At 45.7% G+C, this 24350-nt stretch overlaps 2 protein-coding genes across 4 annotated transcripts in view; one reads left to right on the forward strand and one right to left on the reverse strand.

Moving 5' to 3' along the window:
- The window catches only part of fam161b (FAM161 centrosomal protein B), a 28167-nt gene extending 23437 nt beyond the window's left edge, over positions 1–4730 (forward strand). Inside the window, exons 8-10 of the mRNA XM_078406893.1 lie at positions 106–205; positions 2139–2293; positions 2717–4730. Coding sequence (XP_078263019.1) covers positions 106–205; positions 2139–2293; positions 2717–2978 — 517 coding nt within the window. The 3' untranslated portion in view covers positions 2979–4730. The remainder of the gene's footprint in view (positions 1–105; positions 206–2138; positions 2294–2716) is intronic.
- A 714-nt stretch (positions 4731–5444) lies between these two features.
- Positions 5445–23838, reverse strand: LOC144597466 (zinc finger protein 410-like). 3 transcript variants are annotated; one of them, XM_078406895.1, is made up of 10 exons: positions 22671–23837; positions 22362–22409; positions 18805–18940; positions 17099–17278; positions 15917–16082; positions 14889–15070; positions 13841–13930; positions 12351–12473; positions 6820–6963; positions 5445–6262 (listed from the first exon to the last, which is right to left on the reverse strand). In XM_078406895.1, the coding sequence occupies exons 1-10, from the start codon at positions 22677–22679 to the stop codon at positions 6111–6113; spliced, it is 1230 nt and encodes a 409-aa protein (XP_078263021.1). In that variant the 5' UTR covers positions 22680–23837; the 3' UTR covers positions 5445–6110. The 3 variants fall into 3 exon arrangements, with proteins under 3 accessions (XP_078263021.1, XP_078263020.1, XP_078263022.1); XM_078406894.1 differs by having other exon boundaries at positions 22362–22412; positions 22671–23836; XM_078406896.1 differs by lacking the exon at positions 12351–12473 and having other exon boundaries at positions 22362–22412; positions 22671–23838.
- Positions 23839–24350: the final 512 nt, after the last annotated feature.

The raw sequence follows: 24350 nt of genomic DNA on the forward strand, positions 1-24350 counted from the left end.
CATCATTTCTCTGCCAACCAACTCTGCCAAACTCTTGCTCATAATTTAGCCATGGTCATGACTTTCTCCTGTATCTATTGCTTAATTTTCTGTCACAATTTATAGGCAGACGGACCTCAAGAGGAAGAACGAATACAAGAAGGAACTAGAGGCGATGCAAAGGCGAGTCTGCAGCAGACCGTACCTTTTTGAACAAGTCTCTCAGGTAAGGGTGGTAGAAGGTGGAAAGCTATTCAACATGAATCCAAGAGATGAGCATTATTGCACAATAATTCAGATTGGAAATTAGACTCGGGAAGTCTTCTGTGAGTTCTAATGCACTCAGATGTTTGAAGTCAAATAAGTGCGCCCAGCAGCCAAAATGCACACCTCTTGGACTTCTTTTCTCACTACACATTTCCTAACAGAGGAATAGGCTCACTAAGTACCATAACCAGCAATGACTCTCAAGTATTTTCCAGGAGTGTTCCTTATCCAAGTCTAGACGGTGACCGTTTGGAGCCAATTTGGATTATACCTCAAAGGGATTGGGGGGGTGGGGAGAAGAAACTGGTTCACCAGATAAATGAGGTTCAAGCTTAGGAATCCAGTTTTAGCAGCATTTCTCCCACTAGAAAATCATGGAAATATCCTTCTGGATATTTTGCAGTGATTCCCCGAATACTGCTAATTTAGAAATACAAAGGACATCCTTGAATAATTTGAAACAGAATACTCTCAGCATGGTGATACTATCTTTACACAAGGAAAAAATCCCTAGATCCCCATTGTGGTAATCATCTAAATACATCTGGTGTGTGTGGCTATCAATAAAAGCAAGGAAGATAGACACAAAGTGGCTGGAGTAACTCAGCGGTTCAGGCTGAGTTAGCTATCTCAGCGAAGAAAAGAAAAAGGTGACGTTTCGGGTCAAGACCCTTCAGACTGAGAATCAGGTGAGAGGGAAACTAGAGGTATGGACAATAGACAATAGGTGCAGGAGGCCATTCGGCCCTTCGAGCCAGCACCGCCATTCAATGTGATCATGGCTGATCATTCTCAATCAGTACCCCGTTCCTGCCTTCTCCCCATACCCCCTGACTCCGCTATCATTAAGAGCTCTATCTAGCTCTCTCTTGAATGCATTCAGAGAATTGACGTCCACTGCCTTCTGAGGCAGAGAATTCCACAGATTCACAACTCTCTGACTGAAAAGGTTTTTCCTCATCTCAGTTCTAAATGGCCTACCCCTTATTCTTAAACTGTTCTGGACTCCCCCAACATTGGGAACATGTTTCCTGCCTCTAACGTGTCCAACCCCTTAATAATCTTATACGTTTCGATAAGATCTCCTCTCATCCTTCTAAATTCCAGTGTATATAAGCCTAGTCGCTCCAGTCTTTCAACATAAGACAGTCTCGCCATTCCGGGAATTAACCTAGTAAACCTACGCTGCACGCCCTCAATAGCAAGAATATCCTTCCTCAAATTTGGAGACCAAAACTGCACACAGTACTCCAGGTGCGGTCTCACTAGGGCCCGGTACAACTGCAGAAGGACCTCTTTGCTCCTATACTCAACTCCTCTTGTTATGAAGGCCAACATTCCATTGGCTTTCTTCACTGCCTGCTGTACCTGCATGCTTCCTTTCAGTGACTGATGCACTAGGACACCCAGATCTCGTTGTACGTCCCCTGTTCCTAACTTGGTGCAGAAGAAATGTGAGCTGGCACTGATGGACAAGGAGCCCACAATGGTCCATTGTTGGCCCTGGGGGTGGTAACAATGAAGGAATACGAACAGTGAAACTAGCAGGACGGCTAGGGTGGGGGAAGGACAGAGAGAGAGGGGATGCAAGGGTTACTTGAAATTAGAGAAATCAATATTCATACCGCTAGCAAGGTCTGTGTCAGTAGTGAAAGCCTCAACCTTCACAGCTGAGGAACACAAACCATAAAGATTTATGCTGCAATTGGGGACTCTAGATGTAGGTGATTTCTATCCATCATCAGGAGTGCAAGTCTTTCAAAAGGGGAAGAATCTTGTTGGAGAGAAAATTAAGCTGAAGATAGAAATAATTTAATTTCCCTACCTGCACGGTGAAAGAGTCTGCCATTGATCTTTACTTTGTGCAAAAACATATATTTTTCTTCTGCCAGAAAAATGCCACCTTTGAGGCCGAGAAACGTTACCGTGAAACGTTGCGGCAAGCCGGGGTGGATGAAGAATTTGTGAGAGATAAAGGAGGAAATACAGAGGATATTCCTCTCACAATATCTGATCTTGAAGACAGCATCCATGAGAGTGAACGCAGGTAATTGATTTGTGGCATCAGAATTGGGCATTTGGGTCATTACTGAGAAATAGAAAAGATCACTATATCCAACTACAATAATGCAGAGGTGGTGTTCCCCAAAACCTGTCTGTAATGGGATTTTCCATAACGTGAACCCTTGACAATTTGTTTCTTTTGCATTTTGTGTTATTGCTGATATCGTTTTTTTTCCCCCCCTCACATTCTGAAAGAGCAAATTCCAATTCAATATCTCAAATATTTTGGTAATGATTTGTGAATTAATTAAGAGTGAATTTCTGTTACCTTTAACTGCCATAACGTAGGGGTAAACAATATATCCTTTTAAACCAAACATTCACAGAAAATTGTTGAAGATCCCTTTGATATTAGGCAAGGTCCAATCAAGAACCAAGGGCAACCAATTTTTATTTTGTGTCATAGGACAGGAAAACATGAGAGTAACAGGTCAAGAGAATCTTCGGAAAACTTTAGGTCCTCGTATGAAGATGAAGAGCAGAACGAGGATGAAGAGCATTATGAGGATGGAGAGAGTGGAGAGCAGGACGAGGATGGAGAGAATGAAGAGCAGAAGGAAAATGGAGAGCAGGATGACGAGCGAGATCAAGAGACCGTTTCTGATACTGACCAGGAGCACCATTTTGATTCTTGTGTACGAGAGAATTCAACCTGCGAACTGGACTAGTAATTCTGTCCTTTAAAATAGTCGTGTCCTGGTTCTATGAAGGACTTTTTGGCCACATGACTTTATTTTGCATTGAAACTACTACATTTGCACCAGCTGTCTTTGATAGGATAACCAGGACAATATGCCAGAGGAGTGTGCCACTTAAACTAACCACATGCACCTTCCTCTCTCCAGCAGACTAATACTGTAAGTGTTAGCAAACCATTGAGTTTCACATAAAATAAAGTTTTTCAAGGTGTAATATGTTCAAGGATTTGTGCTATTTATGCACTGTGTTTTATTCATTTAGATCATGTTGAGAGGCATTGGGCTGGAGGCAAAGAATGTTATTTTACTCCAGGTACCGTGGCCCAACAAAATTGTACATTGACTAAAATAACATCCCACATCTCTGCAAATGTCTCCTAAACTTGAAATAATTATTTTAACTTTCTAGTTGCAGAAAACATCTAGTTATCAAATAAGAAAAAACTTCATTCAAACCCACACTTTTTTAGTTTAGTTTAGTTTCGAGATACGGCAAGGGGACATCGAGTCTGCGCTGACCAGCGATCCCCGCACCGGTCACGGGGAGGATGTACAAACTCCGTACAGACAGACAGCACCCGTAGTCGGGATTGAACCCGGGTCTCCGGCGCTGCAAGCGCTGTAAGGGACCAACTCTACTACTGCGCCACCCTATGCAGTGGTAAATTGTATGTTACGTAAATCACAAATTTAAATCTATGGTTCCTCATCCTAGCTTCCAATGTCTAGAGGTCTTCAACGTTTAGAAGTCATTTGGACAGATACATGGATAGGAAAGCTTTAGGGGAATATGGGCCTAACACGGGCAGGTGGGACCAGTGTCGATGGGACATCTTAGTTGACATAGGCAAGTTAAATTGAAGGGAGCTGTTTCTGTGCTGTATAACCATGACTGTTCTACGGTATGATCCCTTCCTAGTTAGTTCCATTAAGTTTGAAGACAAGATCACCCTTTAATCTTTTATTGATTTAATAGGGTCTGAACATTAGACATATGTAAGTCACTTCTGCTCTGCTTTGATTTGAATACTTATCACCAAGATCTTTGACTGCAAGCATTATTTATTTAATAGTGCAACTGGAAATTTTTAGAGTATTTAAATAGAATAACTCCATTCAGATTTAAAGTTTTATTCATTTATTATTTTAGAAAGGTAATTAAATTATGTAAACTGTAGGAACTCACTAATACACTTGCTACTTACTTTCTAAATAGTTCTGAGGAATCATATCATATATATACAGCCGGAAACAGGCCTTTTCGGCCCACCAAGTCCGTGCCGCCCAGCGATCCCCGTATATTAACACTATCCTACACCCACTAGGAACAATTTTTACATTTACCCAGCCAATTAACCTACATACCTGTACGTCTTTGGAGTGTGGGAGGAAACCGAAGATCTCGGAGAAAACCCACGCAGGTCACGGGGAGAACGTACAAACTCCTTACAGTGCAGCACCCGTAGTCAGGATCGAACCTGAGTCTCCGGCGCTGCATTCGCTGTAAAGCAGCAACTCTACCGCTGCGCTACCGTGCCGGTGGTAAATTGTTAAATGTTCATTTTAAATTATTATTCCTTGGACCCCTGTATTCAATGACTGACCACTGTAAAACACCCAAATGTAGGCTGTCCTGTTATGAGATATCAGTATTTATTTGATACTTCTGACTTGTTATAATGTACTCAACAAGTGTGTTAAATAAAGTCTCTCCTGCAGTGACCTGGCTCTTCCAAGTTTCTTCCTGTTTTTCTTTGAAATTCCCATTTCTGCTTGAAATGCAATCAATTTATAATCAGCACGGTGGCGCAGCAGTAGAGTTGCTGCCTTACAGCGAATGCAGCACCGGAGACTCAGGTTCGATCCTGACTACGGGTGCTGTACTGTACAGAGTTTGTACGTTCTCCCCGTGACCTGCGTGGGTTTTCTCCGAGATCTTCGGTTTCCTCCCACAGGTTTGTAGGTTAATTGGCTGGGCAAACGTAAAAATTGTCCCTAGTGGGTATAGGATAGTGTTGATGTGCGGGGATCGCTGGGCGGCGCAGACCCGATGGGCCGAAGGGCCTGTTTCCGCGCTGTATCTCTAAATCTAAAAAAAAATATCTGCTGTTGAGGACAAATTTATTGACTGCAGAAAATTTAGCCGTGATGCAATATCCAAAATATGCCCAGCTGGTTTCTTTACCTCAATTGTAACTTGAGAGGATGATTTTAATTTTTTTTAAAGAATGGCATGTGTTTATTTATTACTAATGCTTTGGTTTTTTCCCTCCTATTAAATTATATTTCTCAACTATACAGAATAAGGCTGATTCTCATGCTGTTACAAGTGGTAATCTGTGTTGTGAAAAGGTTTTAGGACTGCTTGCTGCACTTTCACTCTGGTGCAAATCAGTCTCTCCAGAAGTTCTGAATGCAATTCACATGATGGTGCTAGAAACATATTTTATTTAATGTAAAGTATAGCAAAATTCACGCAGCATTCATACCCGATTCGAGAAGGGCGCATGAAGAGATATTTGGAAGACTTTTTAGTAATCTAAACACAAACACTTCGGCGAAATCAGTCACTGAACCTGCTGAGTTATTCAGAAGCTAAAGTCCACAGGCGATTCTGATAATCAGCAGTGTCGCCTTGCCAGGGGAATTAAACCTCCCAGCGGAATAAGACTTTTGGGGGGGCAACACAGGGCAGTTAATGGAAGCTAGAAGGCATGGAGAATTCTGCCAGCATCCACATCTACTGATCTGCAAGATCCGTTAGGCCTTTCACAATGCCAGTACTTGACGAAATTCACTGCAGGGTTGCAAGTTAAATGGGTCTACTCCTTCTCTCTGCGGTTCCATGAAGTAGTCAAACTTTGATTAATTTCCTCATGCAGGATATCATTGGGATCTTGCACACATGGGTAAACGTGCTAGAATGAGAAATTACCCAGCGTCGGTGCTTTTGGATGTCGATTTCTTGCGTAACTACAGAGCGGACTTTTAATAAAGTGGTGGGAGAGGCAATCAATCCTGGGTCAGAGCAGCAGTAATCTTGCTCTCCATTCTGTGTTGTCCTTCAATCACAATACAGGGCACACGGTCCAACAAGAGGATTTACAGCCATTCACTTAGTAACATGGTGACTACTTCCTCATAAGAATGTCCCGCAGAGGCAATGGTAACAAGATGGTGAGGCTGGGGCAGAACCACCACAGATGCTGTTGTCGCGGTGCCAGACGCTAACAGTGAACTCTCGGATAACACATCTAACAGAAAGAAGAGAAAATATTTGAATATATTCATTACCTCTCAAAAGGGACACATTACAAATGCAGCTTCAAGCAAACATAAGGATAGGCATAAAGCCAAGCATCAACTGCTTGTTGAACAGAATGGACCGAACAATCATAAGGTCAACACAAGGGCGGCCATGGTGGTGCAGCAGTAGAGTTGCTGCCTTACAGCGTTTAGAGCATGGGGACGCGGGTTCAATTCTGACTACGGGTGCTGTCTGTACAGTTTGTACGTTCTCCCCGTGACCACGTGGGTTTTCTCCGAGATCTTCGGTTTCCTCCCACACCCCAAAGACGTACAGGTTTGTAGGTTAATTGGCTTGGTGTATGTGTAAATTGTCCCTAGTGCGTGTGTAGGATAGTGTTGATGTGCGGGGATCGCTGGTCGGTGCAGACTCGGTGAGCCGAAGGGTCTGTTTCCGCGCTGTATCTCTAAACTAAACTAAACCTACAAATTCAGGGGATCCCGGGGTTAAGAGGCAAAACCAGCAACAAAAAGAACTACTTGCATGCACATCATTTACACGTACCCTCCTCTGCTCCAAGTATATTGTGTGGCATCATCAAAGGCTGGGCTTCCAGGGTAGACGGTGACAGCACAGAAGCTGTTGTGACTGAACGTTCTGCCAGTACCTCTGGCACGCCTTCCACACCATCATCAGGCAGGGCACTGGCTTTAGAAGGTACAATGATGAAAATAGTAATATTAATGTTGTGTACAAAGATTTTCTCCCTGAATATTGCTTTGAGCTTCAATCTCTCAGGAGGTATTGCTGGCACTGAATCAATGGCAATTCAGAGAGCTCAGGATGGTGTATGACTTGGGAGAGGCGCCAACAGTTATTGCTGTCAAACACCTCGTGCCTTTGCCCATCTCGGCCCAGGGAATTTCTCCCCCCCCCCCCTCCCCTCCCCTTATAGCAGGGTCTAAAAACAATGACTCTCATCTTCTCAAAGAAGGGCGGCACGGTGGCGCAGCGATAGAGTTGCTGCCTTACAGCGAATGCAGCGCCGGAGATTCAGGTTCGATCCTGACTAAGGGCGCTGTCTGTATGGAGTTTGTACGTTCTCCCCGTGACCTGCGTGGGTTTCCTCCGAGATCTTTGGTTTCCTCCCACACTCCAAAGACGTACAGGTATGTAGGTTAATTGACTGGGTAAATGTAAAAATTGTCCCTAGTGTGTGTAGGATAGTGTTAATGTGTGGGGATCGCTGGGCGGCGCGGACTCGGTGATCCGAAGGACCTGTTTCCGCGCTGTACCTCTAAATCTAAATCTAAAATCTAGGTGCTTTTTACTCGAGTTGGGTTTTTCGTGAAGGTGGGTTTTAACTCCTGTGTTTTTTTTTAAACTTGGTGCATTTTCGCTCACTATGATTTTTTTTCCTCTTGTGTTTTTGAGTCGAGGTGGGCTTTTTACTCGAGGTGCGTTATTTTAGTCGAGGCGGGCTTTTAACCGTTTTCTTTAAACTTGGTGTGTTTAATCTCAGCGTGTATTTTGTGAAATTTGTGACGTATCTACTGAGCGAGCATTGGCTGCATGAGTGATTCGCACTGTCAACTATACTTGGCAATATGATCCATATTAGATCATTGGAGATTGGCATTATGGTTGGCATGGTCATTGTGAGCCCAGGAGCTTGTTCCTGTCTGCACTGTTGTGTGCTCTCAAGAGTCATGAGTGTTTTATTGCCATACTTCTCAGATAGATCAATTAAAGGCTCTATGTTCTATGAATAGAGAGTGTTATGGAAAAATTCGACAGTGTTGAAAATTACACGCACAGAGTAGATAGACAGAGTCGGAGGCTCTTGACAGAAGGGTCAAGGAGCAGGGAACAGAGAATAAAAACTGACAATAGAATCCAAAGTAACACGTGAAAAACCTATGTAACAGGATGGTTGGGTGGCACCTGGATGCAATGTCAAGGGTGGTCATGGAGCTAGATTCAATTGTAGTATTCAATGGGGAGCTGGGCGATTATCTAAATGGAAAGAGTCTTCAGATGAATAAAGGGACGAGCAGGAGAGTGGAACTGGGGCGGCACGGTGGCGCAGCGGTAGAGTTGCTGCCTTACAGCGAATGCAGCGCCGGAGACTCAGGTTCGATCCTGACTACGGGCGCCGTCTGTACGGAGTTTGTACGTTCTCCCCGTGACCTGCGTGGGTTTTCTCCGAGATCTTCGGTTTCCTCCCACACTCCAAAGACGTAAAGGTATGTAGGTTAATTGACTGGGTAAATGTAAAAATTGTCCCTAGTGTGTGTAGGATAGTGTTAATATGTGGGGATCGCTGGGCGGCGCGGACTCGGTGATCCGAAGGACCTGTTTCCGCGCTGTACCTCTAAATCTAAATCTAAAATCTAAAGAAGCACCATGCCTATTAATTTGGTCAGGGATTTTGCAATCCTGATCCCAGCAAACGATTCAGTCTCAGTGACTTACTGAATTGCACTAATTAGGTATCTCAGTGGCTTTCAATACTTTAGCAATTGGACAAAATTTTGTTTCAGATTCAATTTATGTGTAAACTCTGAACAAAAAGAGCAGGACTGGGAAAAACCTGGACCATGCAGGGAAAACTAGTGTCTGAGAGGCAGTATACGTCTTCCTCTAGGAACTCTAGAAATGTTCTCCAACATTACTATTGCCAAACCCCTCTGGCAAAATATATTGAAGATTACCTGCCGAATAATTACTGCAATCAGTAGAGAGATCTGCCTCCAATGTTCATAAATCAAAAATGGGGCAATGACTTGCAAAGATATTACTGGGCCAATAATTTTCAAATCTTTAGGCCTCAAGAGATGCCAGATGATTGGAGGACAATGAACATGGTGCCTTTTTTTCCCCAAGGAGGGTGGTTGCAATACGACCAGTAATTGCACGCAGGCTACCTAAACAACGTCATAAGTGATTGGAGTAGAATTAGGCCATTCAGCCCATCAAGTCTTTGCCATTCAATCTATCTCTCCCGCCTAACCCCATTCTCCTGCCTTCTCCCCACACCTGTACTAATTAAAAATCTATCTATCTCTGCCTTAAAAATATCCACCGACGGCAAAGAATTCCACAGATTCACCAGATGTGATGGTTAAATTATTGGGGGCAGGGTAATCTGGAGCAGGATTAATCTTCACTTGGCATAGCAGAGAATGCTCGGGATATGCGCATCAGTCAGCATGTATGATGTTAAGGGAGGCTCTGTCCAATTAATTGAATTGAAATTTGAGCAGGTGACTAACAGCGATTGACATAGTCTACATTGATTCAGTACTGCCTTTGACAAGGTCCCACATATGAGACTAGGCCAAAAGATAAGAGCTCAAGGGAATTAGGACAATTTGGCACATTATATCAACACTTGCCTTAGTGGGAGGAGACAGAGGTTAATGGTCGAGGATTGTTTTTTTCGAATGGCCAATGTAAACTTCAGGGATTGGTGCTAGGTCCTATGCTGTCTGTTATGTGCATCAATAATTTGGATATGACTGTAGGTGATTAGTAAACTCACAGATAGCAAAATTGGTGGCATTGCAGGTAGTGTGGAGGGTAGTCTTTCATCAGAGAATGATATAGAAGACAAGCAAAGAAGTGGCAGTTGGAATTTAATGCTTAGTGTGAGATTATTTATTCTGGGAAGACTAATAAAGGTAATGAATGGCAAATCCTAGAAGGCACTGAGGAATAGGGCGCTGGTGAACACATTCAAGAACCCCTGATGGCAGTACAGCTAGATATCGTGCTGAAGGAGGCCGAGGATACTTGGATTCATTTGCCAGAACAGAGTGGGGAAGTCACAGTACAAATATATAAAACACAAGTTATACCACAACTGATGTACCAACACCGATGCGCTATACAGAAAGGGCCAGAACAGACTTTATCTGCTAAGGAGACTCAGGTCCTTTGGAGTGCAGGGGGCATTCCTAAGGACCTTCTACAACACGGTGGTTGCATCGGCCATTTTCTACGGAGTGGTCTGCTGGAGCAGCAGCATCTCAGCGGCGGAGGGGAAGGGACTCGACAAGCTGGTCAGGAAGGCCGGCTCTGTCCTGGGTTGTCACCTCGACTCAGTGCAGGCGGTGGGAGAGAGGAGGATGATGGCAAAGTTAACATCGCTGCTGGACAACGACTCCCACCCCATGCAGGACACTGTCAGTGCACTGAGTAGCTCCTTCAGTGACAAACTCCTTCACCCCAAGTGCGTGAAGGAGAGATATAGGAGGTCCTTCCTTCCTGCTGCTGTGAGACTGCACAACCAGCACTGCTCCCAGCAGACCAGTCAACAGTAACAGCTAAGGAATACAATTTATCCTTGTCTTTATTTTTATTTATAATGAATGATCTCTTGCTATCCACTTTGCTGCTGTCACACTGTAAATTTCCCCAGTGTGGGACGAATAAAGGAATATATTAACTGGAATACTGCATACAGTTCTGCTCACCACCTTATAGAGAAGATTTGATAGAACGGGAAAGGGTGCAGAGGTGATTTGCCAGGGTGCTGCCTGGGACAGAATGTTTCAGTTATAAGGACAGGTTGGGTTTGTTTTCCTCAATGTTTACGAGCAGTTCTCAGGAAAGGAACCTGGGGAGGATCTGCATATAAAGTTATGCTAAGGGTGAGAAATCGGCTGTGCAGAGGTACCTGTAATGAGACTGAACAAGTTTAAAACGAGGGGCAGGATATTTAAAAGGGAATTTGATGAAGATTGTTTTCCACTCTGAATGCAATGTCTGATGGGGCGGTGGATGAAAAGACTTTAGCAACATTTTAAAGTGTTTTGAGGAGCATTTGGAATCCTATGGCAAAGACGGCTGTGGGCAGGGATCACACAAATGGAATTGGGATCAACGTCCTTAACAGCCAGCAGAGAGAAAGCGGGCCAGGGGACTTGTTTCCATGCTACAATTCAGAAAGTGGACACTCTTCAGTAAGTAATGCTCACCCTGGCACCAAGTCCTTTCCACCCTCTACGACACTCACAGCAGGAACACGTACAGCTCCAACACGAGCAGTTCGTCAGCATCCAACACAAAGCAGCCCACTTGAATGGCATCCCACCCAACATCCAGAACATTCATCTCCTTCGCCACAGCCACAACTCGCACAATTTTCATCGAGATACGTGTCATTAGCACATCTGAATCAAAGCAAAAGGTGGGGTGACGATACTGGCGATAGACACAAAAAGGTGGAGTAACTCAGCGAGTCTGACAGCATCTCCAGAGAAAAGGAATTGGGTGACGTTTCTGGTCTGATGACGGTTCTCAACCCGAAAGGTCACATATTCCTTTTCTCCAGGGATGCTGTCTGACCCGTTGAGTTACTCCGGCTTTTTTGTGTCTATCTTTGGTTTAAACCAGCATCTGCAGTTCCTTCCTGCAAGTGATTTGATACTGGCCTCAGCTGACATGGAGGGAATTTGAACTTGTTGAGAAATGGAGCAGAGAATTGAGACTGGCTGCGATACTTCCCGACACTTGGAATGAACAATGGCCACTCTTAGCCACTGGACAGAGAAACTCCCCCATCCTTTGAAGCTTTACATTACCCGGGAATTTGGGAATGAAACAGAAACACAGAAGGAATGGTTCAAATGCGATTACCTGTGGCAATAAGGTAAATGTTATCACAGGTAAACACACTGGTAGCATCGTACGACCCTTCATAATATTATGATCAGCCACCTCCATAGAGAGTCCTCCTGCTTCCTAGACCTACGGGATCCCCACTCATCTCTATTAGCTCTCATGTAGTAAGTGAAAGGAAATTAGTTTACATTCAGGAAACTTCATTCCCAGAACAGTGTGATTTAAGATGAATTGATCAAAAATTGGACCAAAAATTGCTTGGTTCCAAATTAAGACGAAATTAAGGAAAAACGAGCAATGGAGGAGTTGTTAAAATTGAGGTATAAAACACACTCCCAGCAAAGGGAAATTCTATTTCCATTCCCACCCAATATTCCAAGGCTGGATGATCGGAGATAGTTGGTCTGATATGTGGAAAGGTTTCCCCCTCCCATGTAACCCTCCACTCGCACCCTCACGTCACACACCTGCGGCCTCCTCTTGTTCACTGAAGGGCGACGGGACATTGTGGTATTTCCGCATGTGGACATTTCTGCTGCCACTCTGGGAGAACGTCGTCCAGCAGATGCTACACTGGTAAGGCTTCTCACCTTTAATCCAAATGAACAATAAATCATTTAAAAGGGGTTTTAATGACTCCTTCGCAAACCTGCAGTGCATTTTGATTTGTCGTGACAGACAATAGACAATAGGTGCAGGAGGAGGCCATTCGGCCCTTCGAGCCAGCACCGCCATTCAATGTGATCATGGCTGATCATTCTCAATCAGTACCCCGTTCCTGCCTTCTCCCCATACCCCCTGACTCCGCTATCCTTAAGAGCTCTATCTAGCGCTCTCTTGAATGCATTCAGAGAATTGGCCTCCACTGCCTTCTGAGGCAGAGAATTCCACAGATTCACAACTCTGACTGAAAAAGTTTTTCCTCATCTCAGTTCTAAATGGCCTACCCCTTATTCTTAAACTGTGGCCCCTTGTTCTGGACTCCCCCAACATTGGGAACATGTTTCCTGCCTCTAACGTGTCCTTATACGTTTCGATAAGATCTCCTCTCATCCTTCTAAATTCCAGTGTATACAAGCCTAGTCGCTCCAGTCTTTCAACATACAGTGTTGACAAGTGTTGACAGTGTGTTCTGCAGTGAGTGAAGCACCGTATTACATCTGTTCAGAGATTGGCGAGAATATGGGCTCATTAATACAGTTCAGGTGGAGTTGAGCTGAATGCTCAACCTGTTCAGTGCCACCCACGAGTATATTCGCCTCATGGCCAATAGTGACATTTTTTTTGGCAGTGAACAGGTTAAGGGGAGACTACCCAAACACAGTGTTAGCATTTCAAATCCAGTTGAGCCTGAAGGCACCAAAGGCAGGAGGGAATATTCCAGCATCAGGCAGACTGAGGGGGTTGATCACGACCAATAGCTTTACGGAGTGGAAGCGAGTAGGAAGCCTTCTGTCTGCTTCAATCTGAGACAGTGGTCCTTGGCCGAGAGAGGATGGAATCAGTGAAGAGGCACGTTTGGGGCAGGGTGACCCGAGTGGGAGAAACCAAGGACCACAAATGCTGGTTTACAAAAAGAGAGACACAAAGTACTGAATTAACTTGGCAGCGTCTCTGGAGAACATGGATGGGTGACGTTTCGGGTCGGGACCCCTCTTCAGACCCTGACTTCAGAGTCTGCAGAAGGGTCCCGAGCTCGAAACGTCACCCATCCATTTTCTCTTGAGTTGCTGCTGAGTTACTCCAGCACTTTGTGTCGCTAGCCTGATTGGGAGTTTGTACAGGAGGAACTGTAGCTGCCCGAAAACTCCACAATCCTTCAGATTAAGTGGTCTCTGAGAGTTGGAAATGATCCAGCAATAAATGTCTTTCCTTACAGTATCCTTCATAAATGCCACCATGGATACAATGGATTTCCCTTCCCCTTCCCCTGCCAGAATTACAGCGAGGTCCATACCCGAGTGCACGATCATGTGTTTGCGTAGACTGGAATACTCTGTAAAACATCGGCCACAGCTACTTGCTTCGCAGACAAACGGTTTCTCCCCTGGCAAGAAGGAAAACGTGTCATCAAATTAACGTAGGGTAAAAATATCTGCCACAAGTTTCTACAGGTGTTGGCGAAAGAGGAAAATCTATTATTCCATTTTAGATTGAAGAAGAGACACAATCGACTGCTACATCTTTACCATTGTTCCTTAAGTGTTCAGTGATCATACTTTTGTTTTCAGAAATACTCTACACAGTAGTAGGATGGGAGTAGTCATTCGCTTACCAACTGGATGGATCCTCATAGTCAGTCTCACTGCAGGAGCTTGCTAGAGAGTTGGTTTTGGCTAATGTTCAAAAGGTCCAAGTCTCAGCATGACAATTTAAGAAAATGACTTGAAAAAGGCGCAGCGGTAGAGTTGCTGCTTTACAGCGCCGGAGACCCGGGTTCGATCCTGACTAAGGGTGCTGTCCGTACGGAGTTTGTACGTTATCCCCCTGACCTGTTTCCATGCTCTGTGACTCTATGACTCTCTTTACATTAACATAGCATCGTATAAAGGAGTAATGGGTTCAGAAGCTCCTTCATTCACAGAGCAAGTGAGCTCGTGTGGGCAGAACACATTGCTCTCAAGCAGATGCCACCACCGTGGCACAGCGGTAGAGTTGCTGCCTTACAGCACTTGCAACGCCAGAGACCCGGGTACAATCCCGACTACTGGTGCTTGTCTGTACGGAGTTTGTACGTTCTCCCTGTGACCTACGTGTGTTTTCTCCAATATCTTCGGTTTCCTCCCACACTCCAAAGACGTACAGGTTTATAGGTTAATTGGATTGGTACATGTAAAAATTGTCCCTAGTGGGTGTAGGATAGTGTTAATGTGCGGGGACCCGGTGGGATCAAGGGCCTGTTTCCACGCTGTACCTCTAAACTAAACCAAACCTCAGCACCTGGCCACCCACACAGCCCTGCCACAACCTTATAAAGTAATGCGCGCACTGACTGCAGCTGATACCTGTGTGAATTCGCATGTGGTTCTTCAAGTTGCCGGCTGTTGTAAACTTCTTCCCACAGTCATCCTCAGGACAGGTGTAGGGTTTCTCTCCGTTATGAGTCCTCATGTGTACTTTTAATCTCTGGAGTACGTAGAAACTCTTCCCACACCCCTCCTTCGGACAGGTGAATGAACGGTCATTCCTGCAGGGAGATGGGAGTTCATGCAATGAAGGGAACTAATCCCACGCCGCCAGGAATGGGCAACGAGTTTGCCTAGTCCAAAGCTAAAACTTAAGATGTTCGAATTGGGGTTTTAAACTCTAACAATGAGAATGGGAAAAGATTGAGGCAGTACGGTGGCACAATGGTAGAGTTAGGGAAAAAAAACCCTGCAGATGCTGGTTTAAATTGAAGGTGGACACAAAATGCTGGAGTAACTCAGCGGGTCAGGCAGCATCTCTGGAGAGAAGGAATGGGTGACGTTACGGGTCGAGACCCTTCTTCAGGGGGAGAGTTGAACGGTAGAGTTGCTGCGCTACAGCGTCAGAAACCCGGGTTAGATCCTGACTACGGGTGCTGCCTTTACAAAGTTTGTACGTTCTCCCCGTGACCACGTGGGTTTTCCCCAGGTGCACCAGTTTCCTCCCACACTCCAAAGACGTACAGGTTGATTGGCTTCAGTAAAGATTGTAAATTGTCCCTAGTACGAAGGATAGTGTTAGTGTACGGGGATCGCTGGTCGGCGCGGATTTGGTGGGCTGAAGGGCCTGTTTCTGCGCTGTATCTCTAAACCAAACTTAAAGTAAGATGCAGCTCAAACAGGGGGAAGCACCTCCAGTTTAAATTCCATTTGGAATATTTTGGAGGACCAAGAACCAAGAACACATAGGGTAGTGGAACAGCTCCCCAGACGTGTACATAGAAAAGGTTTAGGTCTTCCACTGAGGTCCTGAAAAGAAAAACCATGTGCTACAAAAAAAGAAAAAGATTCCATGCAAATCAGTGAATTTTGCCCAGTCTTAATCGCAAAAGCACATGCAAACTCACTTGTGCGTCTTCAGGTGATATTTCAGATGGGCGTGCCAGAGGAAGGTCCTGCTGCAGCCTTCGTACGAGCACTTGAGAGTTCTCTCGCCCTGAGCATTGTTGCGCGGCACCTCGGGTGGCTCGCCTTCCGTACAGCTGGACGCACTGCAGGTTTCATCAGGATCTCCTGGGGAAGGAGCATTGCACATTGCAAAAAAGGGCCTCGGATATCTGCGATCGGCCTGGGAGGAGGTGTAGAGGGAAGCTTCCTCCGGCCATGATCACCATGACAGGAACATGTTCGCATCTCTAAACGAAACCAAATATTACAAGACTGTCCAGCTCGTTTCGGACTAGGTTTAAATTGTTGAGACACAGGGCGGAAACAGGCCCTTCGGCCCACTGAGTCTGTGCCAACCAGCAATCACCCCGTGCTCTAGCACTATCCCACACACTAGGGACAATTTGCAATTTTACCGAAGCCAATTAACTTACAAACCTGTACGTCTTTATGGTGTGGGAGGAAACCGGAGCACCCGGAAAAAACTCACATGGTGACAGGGAGAACGTATAAACTCTGTACAGATCGCACCCATAGTCAGGATCGAACCCGGGTCTCTGGCGCTGTAAGGCAGCAACTCTACCGCTGCGCCATGTTTAGGTTGAAGGCTGTCCCAAAGTCAAACAAGGTCTGTACTTCCTTCTCAGTACTAAGGCTTTGGGGTCTCTCGAAGCATCGAACAGCAGGATAGGAATTTGATTCTGTAGAAACAAGGAACTGCAGATGCTGGTTTACAAAAAAAAACTTAGTAGGTCGGGTAGCATCTCTGGGAGAACATGGATAGATGATGTTTTGGGTCAGGACTCCCTTCTCATCTCCTTTCTAAAGGTACATCCCCTTTTATTCTGAGGCTGTGGCCTCTGGTCCTAGACTCTCCCACTAGTGGAAACATCCTCTCCACATTCATTCTATCCAGGGCCATCACTATTCGCATTTTATGTTTTCACATTGGAGAGCAATTAAATGGAACAGTTGCATTGGAAGCAGTGTGATTAGAACAGCAAGGTTGAAGTTAATTCCACATTGCTCATTGCAAGGTTTAATTCTGGGTGAATAAATGGGTCGGATAGAAGGAGGTTGGGGTGCAGGAAATCATGCGGCACAGGAGCCTTCGGCCCACAAATCATCAACACCATTGGCACCTTTTGAATCCTTGGCCAGCTGTGCCCTGGTCGCTGCTACGAGGCTGTCGTGCGCCAGCTCCTGAACGCGGAGGTACCACGGTGCGCTTCCATCCGCGTTCTCACCAGAAGCTGGCCTCTTGCTGGCGTCAGGCACCTCGACTTGTGGCGGCACAGCGAGAGCAGAAACCGAGGGGTCCTCTGAAACACGAGAAAGAACTTTGTTGACATAGACAATAGATAACAGGTGCAGGCCATTCGGCCCTTCGAGCCAGCACCGCCATTCAATGTGATCATGGCTGATCATTCTCAATCAGTACCCCGTTCCTGCCTTCTCCCCATACCCCCTGACTCCGCTATCCTTAAGAGCTCCATCTAGCTCTCTCTTGAATGCATTCAGAGAATTGGCCTCCACTGCCTTCTGAGGCAGAGAATTCCACAGATTGAAAACGTTTTTCCTCATCTCAGTTCTAAATGGCCTACCCCTTATTCTTAAACTGTGGCCCCTTGTTCTGGACTCCCCCAACATTGGTAACATGTTTCCTGCCTCTAACGTGTCCAACCCCTTAATAATCTTATACATTTCGATAAGATCTCCTGCCACATCCTTTTCAGATATCCCAAACCATTTGATAGATAATGAAGTGTATTTTTTAAGGTAAAATTTTAAGACGTTACAGAGACAGCGTGGAGACATGCCCTTCTGCCCACCGAGTCCATGCCACCCAGCGATCACCCCTGACACTAGCACTATCCAACACACTAGGGACAATTTACAGTTTAATCAAAGCCAATTAGCCTACAGACCAGCGCATCGTTGGAGTGTGGGAGGAAACCGGAGCACCCGGAGAAACCCCATGTGGTTATAGGGAGAATGTACAAACTTCCTACAGGATCGAATCCGTGTCTCTGGCATTGTAAGGCAGCAACTCTACCGCTGCGCCAATGTGCCATCCTAGTGGGTTGCAAGATTGGAGATACGGCAAACTTGCACACAGCAAGCTCCCACGCACATAACAACATTTTTGAAGACGTTTTTGAAGGATATATATTAGGCAAGCCGCAGAGTAAATCTCAGCGTCAATATAGAGCCATGGGATATTTTATATCCATCCAAGTGGGCAGACTAACATCTCATTTGAATGATTGCACAGTTACACAGCAACACACTCTCTCTCTCTCAATACAGTACTGGTGTATCTATCCAGGTCTACTTCACTATCTATAGAGTGGGAATTGAACGCACAATTTAAAAAGGTCAACGCATTACCTGGTTGACAGTGGAGGAGGCCCAGGACAGAAAGATGGGTATGGGACTGAGAAGGGGAGTTAAAATGTTTGTCAACTGGGAGATCGCGTAGGCCAAGGCGGACTGAACTTGGTGTTCGGCGAATCGGTCGTGTAGTTCACACCTGGAAAACTGGATACAGTAGACAATAGGTGCAGGAGTAGGTCATTTGGCCCTTCGAGCCAGCACCACCATTCAATGTGATCATGGCTGATCATTCTCAATCAGTACCCACGTAATAGTGCACGTAATAGTCGCCTTGTTCTATTTATGTCACGCAAAGCCAGTGTCCACATCCAGAGAATTAAGTGGCGAGGCAATGCTAATTGAGATTAGTGACAATGTGAACACAGAGCAGCTTATTCCAGTGAAGTGCTCTGTGTTACAAACACACCTCCCAGCACAGAGCCTGTCCAACCCACGCTTCTGTTCTACTTACCAGAGGGCACGACCTGGTTGGGTAACACACTCTTACTGGCTCGAGTTGGAAGTAGACATTGTACTGCACCTTGTTCTAGTTCTTCAAGACCTTCTCCCAGGGGTATAAATGTATTCTGGACAAACTGCACCAGCAACTGTAAACAAAACAGATCGGGGCATCAGCTACAAGGCTCAAATTGTCACACTTCAGTAGCAGTCCTGCATGGTAAAGTGTTTAAAATTAAGACAACCGCAATGGACCAAATAGCACCTTTGTGCAGAATTATTTAATATCAAATTCTACAGTAGCAAAACCCGAGGGGTCATACACTCCCCCACACTCACCACATTCAAAACATCGCTGAAGTCTCACCTGTTCAGTACTGCCTTCAACCACTGAAGGTCACCTCACCTACTGTCTCCTTTCTCTGTTCATTTATTTATTTACTTATTTATCTATTTATTAATTTCCCTATGTTCTCAAAATCTCTGTAAAGCGTCTTTGAGTATATGAAAAGCGCTATATAAATAAAATGTATTATTATACAGTAAAAGCAGTGCAGAAGCCCCGTAGCAGAAGCGTTCACATGGCGAGGCTGGAAACTGGAAGTGTCCTAAGCTGGTTCTGCAACCACCATCATCTATTGTACAGGCGATGGCTCCCACTGATTGTCGCCGGAAGCTTGTGCCCGTTTCAGGATGGATGATGACAGTGATGTTACATTTAAAACGTGGATGATGGACACGAAAAGAAGCAGTACAGAGGAAGGATTCCACAAAGAAATTAGACACAGTAATGTTTGGCAAGCAAGGGTAGGAAAGGTTGAGAGGGATAAGCCCCAAACGCGAGCTTAGAAGGATAACTTGGTGGGCGTGGAAGGTAGGCCAAAGGGTCTTTTTTCACGTTGTACGACTGTGACTCTAAGACAAAGTAAAATTGTATTTCAAACACAGATTGTGGGATTACGAATTATCCCAAACATCCCAGATCATTTCTGAATCTGAATCTGAATTACCTTTATTGTCATTCAAAATGAATTGAACGAAAATCATTTGCCACGCAGCCACAACAGTACAGAGTAAAAGACACAAGACACACAATTTTAACACAAACATCCATCACAGTGACTCCTCCAGACACCCCTTCACTGTGATGGAAGGCAAAAAGAGCAGTCTGTGCATTTGAATGAGATTTTAAGTGAAAGACTGCAAGACCATTTGATGAAAAGGAGAGGAAAGTCTCTGGTCTTGCACGATATAATAATTTAAATCAGCATCGCTAACAGATTTTGTTGTTCTGTTTTCAGTGCATATGAGATTAAAACACTCTTGACTCTCGATTCATACACTTTCTGGAACTTCAATGTGTAAGCCAATTTATACCCAGCATTTGTTCCTGTGGCGAGATATTCAACAGGTATTGTTTTCAGATTTGGACAAAAGACTTTTCCCCATCAGAACTTAAGAAACAGGAGCAGGATTAGCCACATGGTCCTTCACACCTGCTCCACCATTCACCAAGATCAAGTCAAGTCAAGTCAAGTCAAATTTATTTGTCACATACACATACTCGATGTGCAGTGAAATGAAAGTGGCAATGCCTGCGGGTTGTGCACAAAAATAATTACAGTTACAATAAATAAAGTTAATAAGTTACTAAACATAGCACCAAAAGTGTCGACAAAAATTTAGTCTCTGGGGTTATCAAAGTTGACAGTCCTGATGACCTGTGGGAAGAAGCTCCGTCTCATCCTCTCCGTTTTCACAGCGTGACAGCGGAGGCGTTTGCCTGACCGTAGCATCTGGAAGTCCGTTACTGGGGTGGCAGGGGTCCCTCATGATCTTGCTTGCTCTGGATCTGCACCTCCTGCAGGGGGACGAGTGTAGTTCCCATGGTGCCGAACGCACTACTCTCTGCAGGGCCATCCTGTCCTGGGCAGATCTTTCATCTCAGTACCAATCCCAACAGTATCACTATATCTCCTGATCCCTGAAATCCCCAGAACTCCCTTGCTCTTCCAACAGCGCCAAGATCTTGTGCATCCTCCCAGGGGACTTACAAGGTCTCCATTACACAAAAGACCCAAATATGCAAATGATAAGCATGTCAAGTGTCATTCTCGTGACTTTTCATGCAGCAATCCAAGGAGAAAAGTGGGCCCTTTGGCTCACAATGTCTATGTTGAACATGATACCAAATTAAACTAATCCCTTCTGCCTACACGTGATCCATATCCCTCCATTCCACGCATAATTATGTGCTTATCCAATAAACCTCATCAGCATCCATCAGCACACCCGGCACCATATTCCAGACACAACCCATTCTCTTTGTAAACAAAGTTGCTCCGCGCATCCCCTGCGCAACAAACGCAACCACGAATGAACAAATTTAAAAAGGTGTCACAACATGCGGAAGGCACGCAGCATCATCAAGGACCACAGCCACCCAGCACGCAGGCTGTTCTCCTTGTTACCGTCAGGCAGACGATACAGGAGTATGGCTACGCCTACCACCAGACACCAGAACAGTTTCTACCATCAGGCCATCAGGCTTCTGAACTCATAAACACATTTCACATCATATATGTTGATTATTTTAATATTGTCTTTTTACCTTACCAATGTCATTTTTATCTTACCTTCCACCTTCCACCACCACCAGCCAGCGGATCCAACATATCATCCACCAACATTTCCGTCACCTACAACGGGACCCCACCACCGGCCATATCTTCCCATCCCCTCCCCTCTCTGCGTTCCGCAGAGACCGTTCCCTTCGTAACTCCCTGGACCACTCGTCCCTTCCTACCAAAACCACCCCAACCCCGGGCACTTTCCCCTGCAACCGCACGAGATGCAAACCTGTCCCTTTACCTCCCCCCTCAACTCCATCCAAGGACCCAAACAGTCTTTCCAGGTGAGACAAAGGTTCACCTGCACCTCCTCCAACCTCATCTATTGCATCCGCTGCTCTAGATGTCAACTTATTTACATCGGCGAAACCAAGCGCAGGCTCGGCGATCGCTTCGCTGAACACCTGCACTCGGTCCGCATTAACCAAACTGATCTCCCGGTGGCCGAGCACTTCAACTCCCCCTCTCATTCCCAGTCTGACCTTTCTGTCATGGGCCTCCTCCAGTGCCATAGTGAGGCCCACCGGAAATTGGAGGAACAGCACCTCATATTTCGCCTGGGCAGTTTGCAGCCCAGTGGTATGAACATCGACTTCTCCAACTTTAGATAGTTCCTCTGTCCCTCCATTCCCCTCCTCCTTCCCAGATCTCCCTCTATCTTCCTGTCTCCACCTATATCCTTCCTATGTCCCGCCCCCCTGACATTAGTCTGAAGAAGGGTCTCGACCCGAAACGTCACCCATTCCTTCTCTCCCGAGATGCTGCCTGACCTGCTGAGTTACTCCAGCATTTTGTGAATAAGTCATTTTTATCTTATTTATCCTTGGAATATTACTGCTGAAGTGACCCGTTGTCTTGTCAAATACATTTCATTGTAGCGTTGACCCTACATATGCCACCCTACATATGACAAATAAATCTTTAATTAATTAAAACTCACCTCGGGTTTGGGCTCGAGTTCATCAGACAACATAGATTCAGCCTCTGACTTCTGGAAGGAAAAGCCCAAATAGGTTATAGTGATCGATTGCCGACATGTGCAGAGCAGACAGACACCTTAGATATATTAGTGTCTATGAAAGCCTTTCCAATGAGTTCTCCCCCCAGCCTCCTGACACTTGGCAGAGAAAGTTTTCCCTTTCAAATATTTATGCCGCAGCATTAAATTAACATGTTGCAAAGTTTGGTGTCATTTCAAATTCACATTTTTTTTTTGGGTTCAAACAATCTTACACAAAGCAGCTCTTACCTCTATCATATGAGAAGTTGTAATCGTTGAAGAAGCTAGCTTTCTTTAAAATTCTTGATTTAAAACTCTTGGTTCAAGAATTATTTCATGAATGTGCTCACTGAAAATGAAGAAAATCAATTGGTGAACTCCAAACCTCACTGTGCTCAGTGCAATGTAAATCAGCTCTTTCGTTGCACTGATACACTTCTTCTCCTTAAGCCTATGCCCTCTCGAGTCAGTCAAATGGTGTGGATACAGGCCCTTCAGCCCAACTTGCCCACACCGACCAACAAGTCCCATCTACACGAGTCCCACCTACCTGCGTTTGACCCATATATGCCTCCAAACCTATCCATCTACCTCTCTAAATGTTTCTTAAACGTTGTGATAGTACCTGCCTCAAGTACTTCCTGCAGCAGCTCGTTCCATACATCTACCACCCTTTGTGTAAAAAAGTTACCCCTCAGGTTCCTATTAAATCTTTCCCCCTCACCTTAAACCTATGTCCTCTGGTTCTCGATTCCCCTGCCTCTGTGCATTTACCTGATCTATTCCTCTCATGATTTGATACACCTCCATAAGATACCCCCTGATCCTCCTGTGCTCTAAGGAATAAAGTCCTAGCCGACTCAACCTCTCCTTATGACACATCATAGCCCTAGTTTTAGTATCCTCGACCCTGAGAAAAAAGACTGAGCATTGTACGAACTTGTACACCTCGATAAGGTCCAAGCCTGGACTTCCTAGAACAAGAAAAAAAAATCGCAGCCTATCCAAACAGCGCCTATTACTGAAGCCAGTGATATCCTGGTTAATCTCTTTGTTCATCTTCAAAACATTGCCATGGGATCTCTGGCCTCAACCCCCACCCACCTCAAGGTTATGGAGTCATCCAGTGTGTGGCAACCGGCCCTTCAGCCCAACTTGCCGACACCAACCAGCTTGTCTCATCTACACTTGTCCCACTTGCCTGCATTTGGCCCATGTCCCTCTAAACCTGTCCTGTAGGACAGGTATCCCAGGTGAGGACAGGAGATCCCTGGCACCCACCCAACTCAAGGTGAGGACGGACCTCAGTGATCGGGAGACACCTCCCATACTGTGGCACACCGACACCTTCAGCTCCACACCGGCCGATTGTCGGACTTGGCATTAAAGGTGAGAGGTGAGAGAGTGGGGGGGGCAAGGGGAAAGAAGCCCCCAGCCCCACACAGCAGCTCTTGTCCAGGTGCCAGTGGTTCCTGTAACAACGATGAACCTCGCTGTGTTGGAGGCAAGGATTAGAGGGGTCTTGACTCACGCCTTCGCCCTCCCACAGCACTGGGGCACCGACTCCGATCCTACCCTCAATCTCCCTTCCCCCTCACACACCCCCAACCCGTTCCCTCCCCTCCTCACCCACCCTCCCTTCACCTCACCCACACCCTCCCTTGCTCCAACCCCCCACCATCCCCTCTCCTCTTACCCACCCTTCACCTCCCCTCCCTCTTACCCACCATCCCTTCACCCCACCCAACCCTCCTTCCCAATCACCCTCCCTTGCCCTAACCCCTGCTCTCTCCCCATCCCCTTCCATATCCCTCTCTCCCCTTCCCCTCTTCCCACCCCCTTCCCCCATTCCCCTCTCCCCATCCCCCCACCCCTCTCCTTCCACCTCTGTCCCCTTCCCTCTCTCCTCTCCCCCTTCCATCCCCCCCT

Source organism: Rhinoraja longicauda, chromosome 10, assembly GCF_053455715.1.
Source record: "Rhinoraja longicauda isolate Sanriku21f chromosome 10, sRhiLon1.1, whole genome shotgun sequence".
NCBI classification, from domain to species: domain Eukaryota; kingdom Metazoa; phylum Chordata; class Chondrichthyes; order Rajiformes; family Arhynchobatidae; genus Rhinoraja; species Rhinoraja longicauda.

Excerpts from the sequence above, each read along its gene's own strand:
- LOC144597466 (XM_078406894.1), bottom strand. Across the intron at positions 16,083-17,098 it reads GCTGGCCAAGGATTCAAAAG|GAGATCCTGATGAAACCTGC; the intron begins GTGCCAATGGTG and ends CTCCTTCCCCAG. Across the intron at positions 13,931-14,888 it reads CCACATGCGAATTCACACAG|GGGAGAAACCGTTTGTCTGC; the intron begins GTATCAGCTGCA and ends CCTTCTTGCCAG.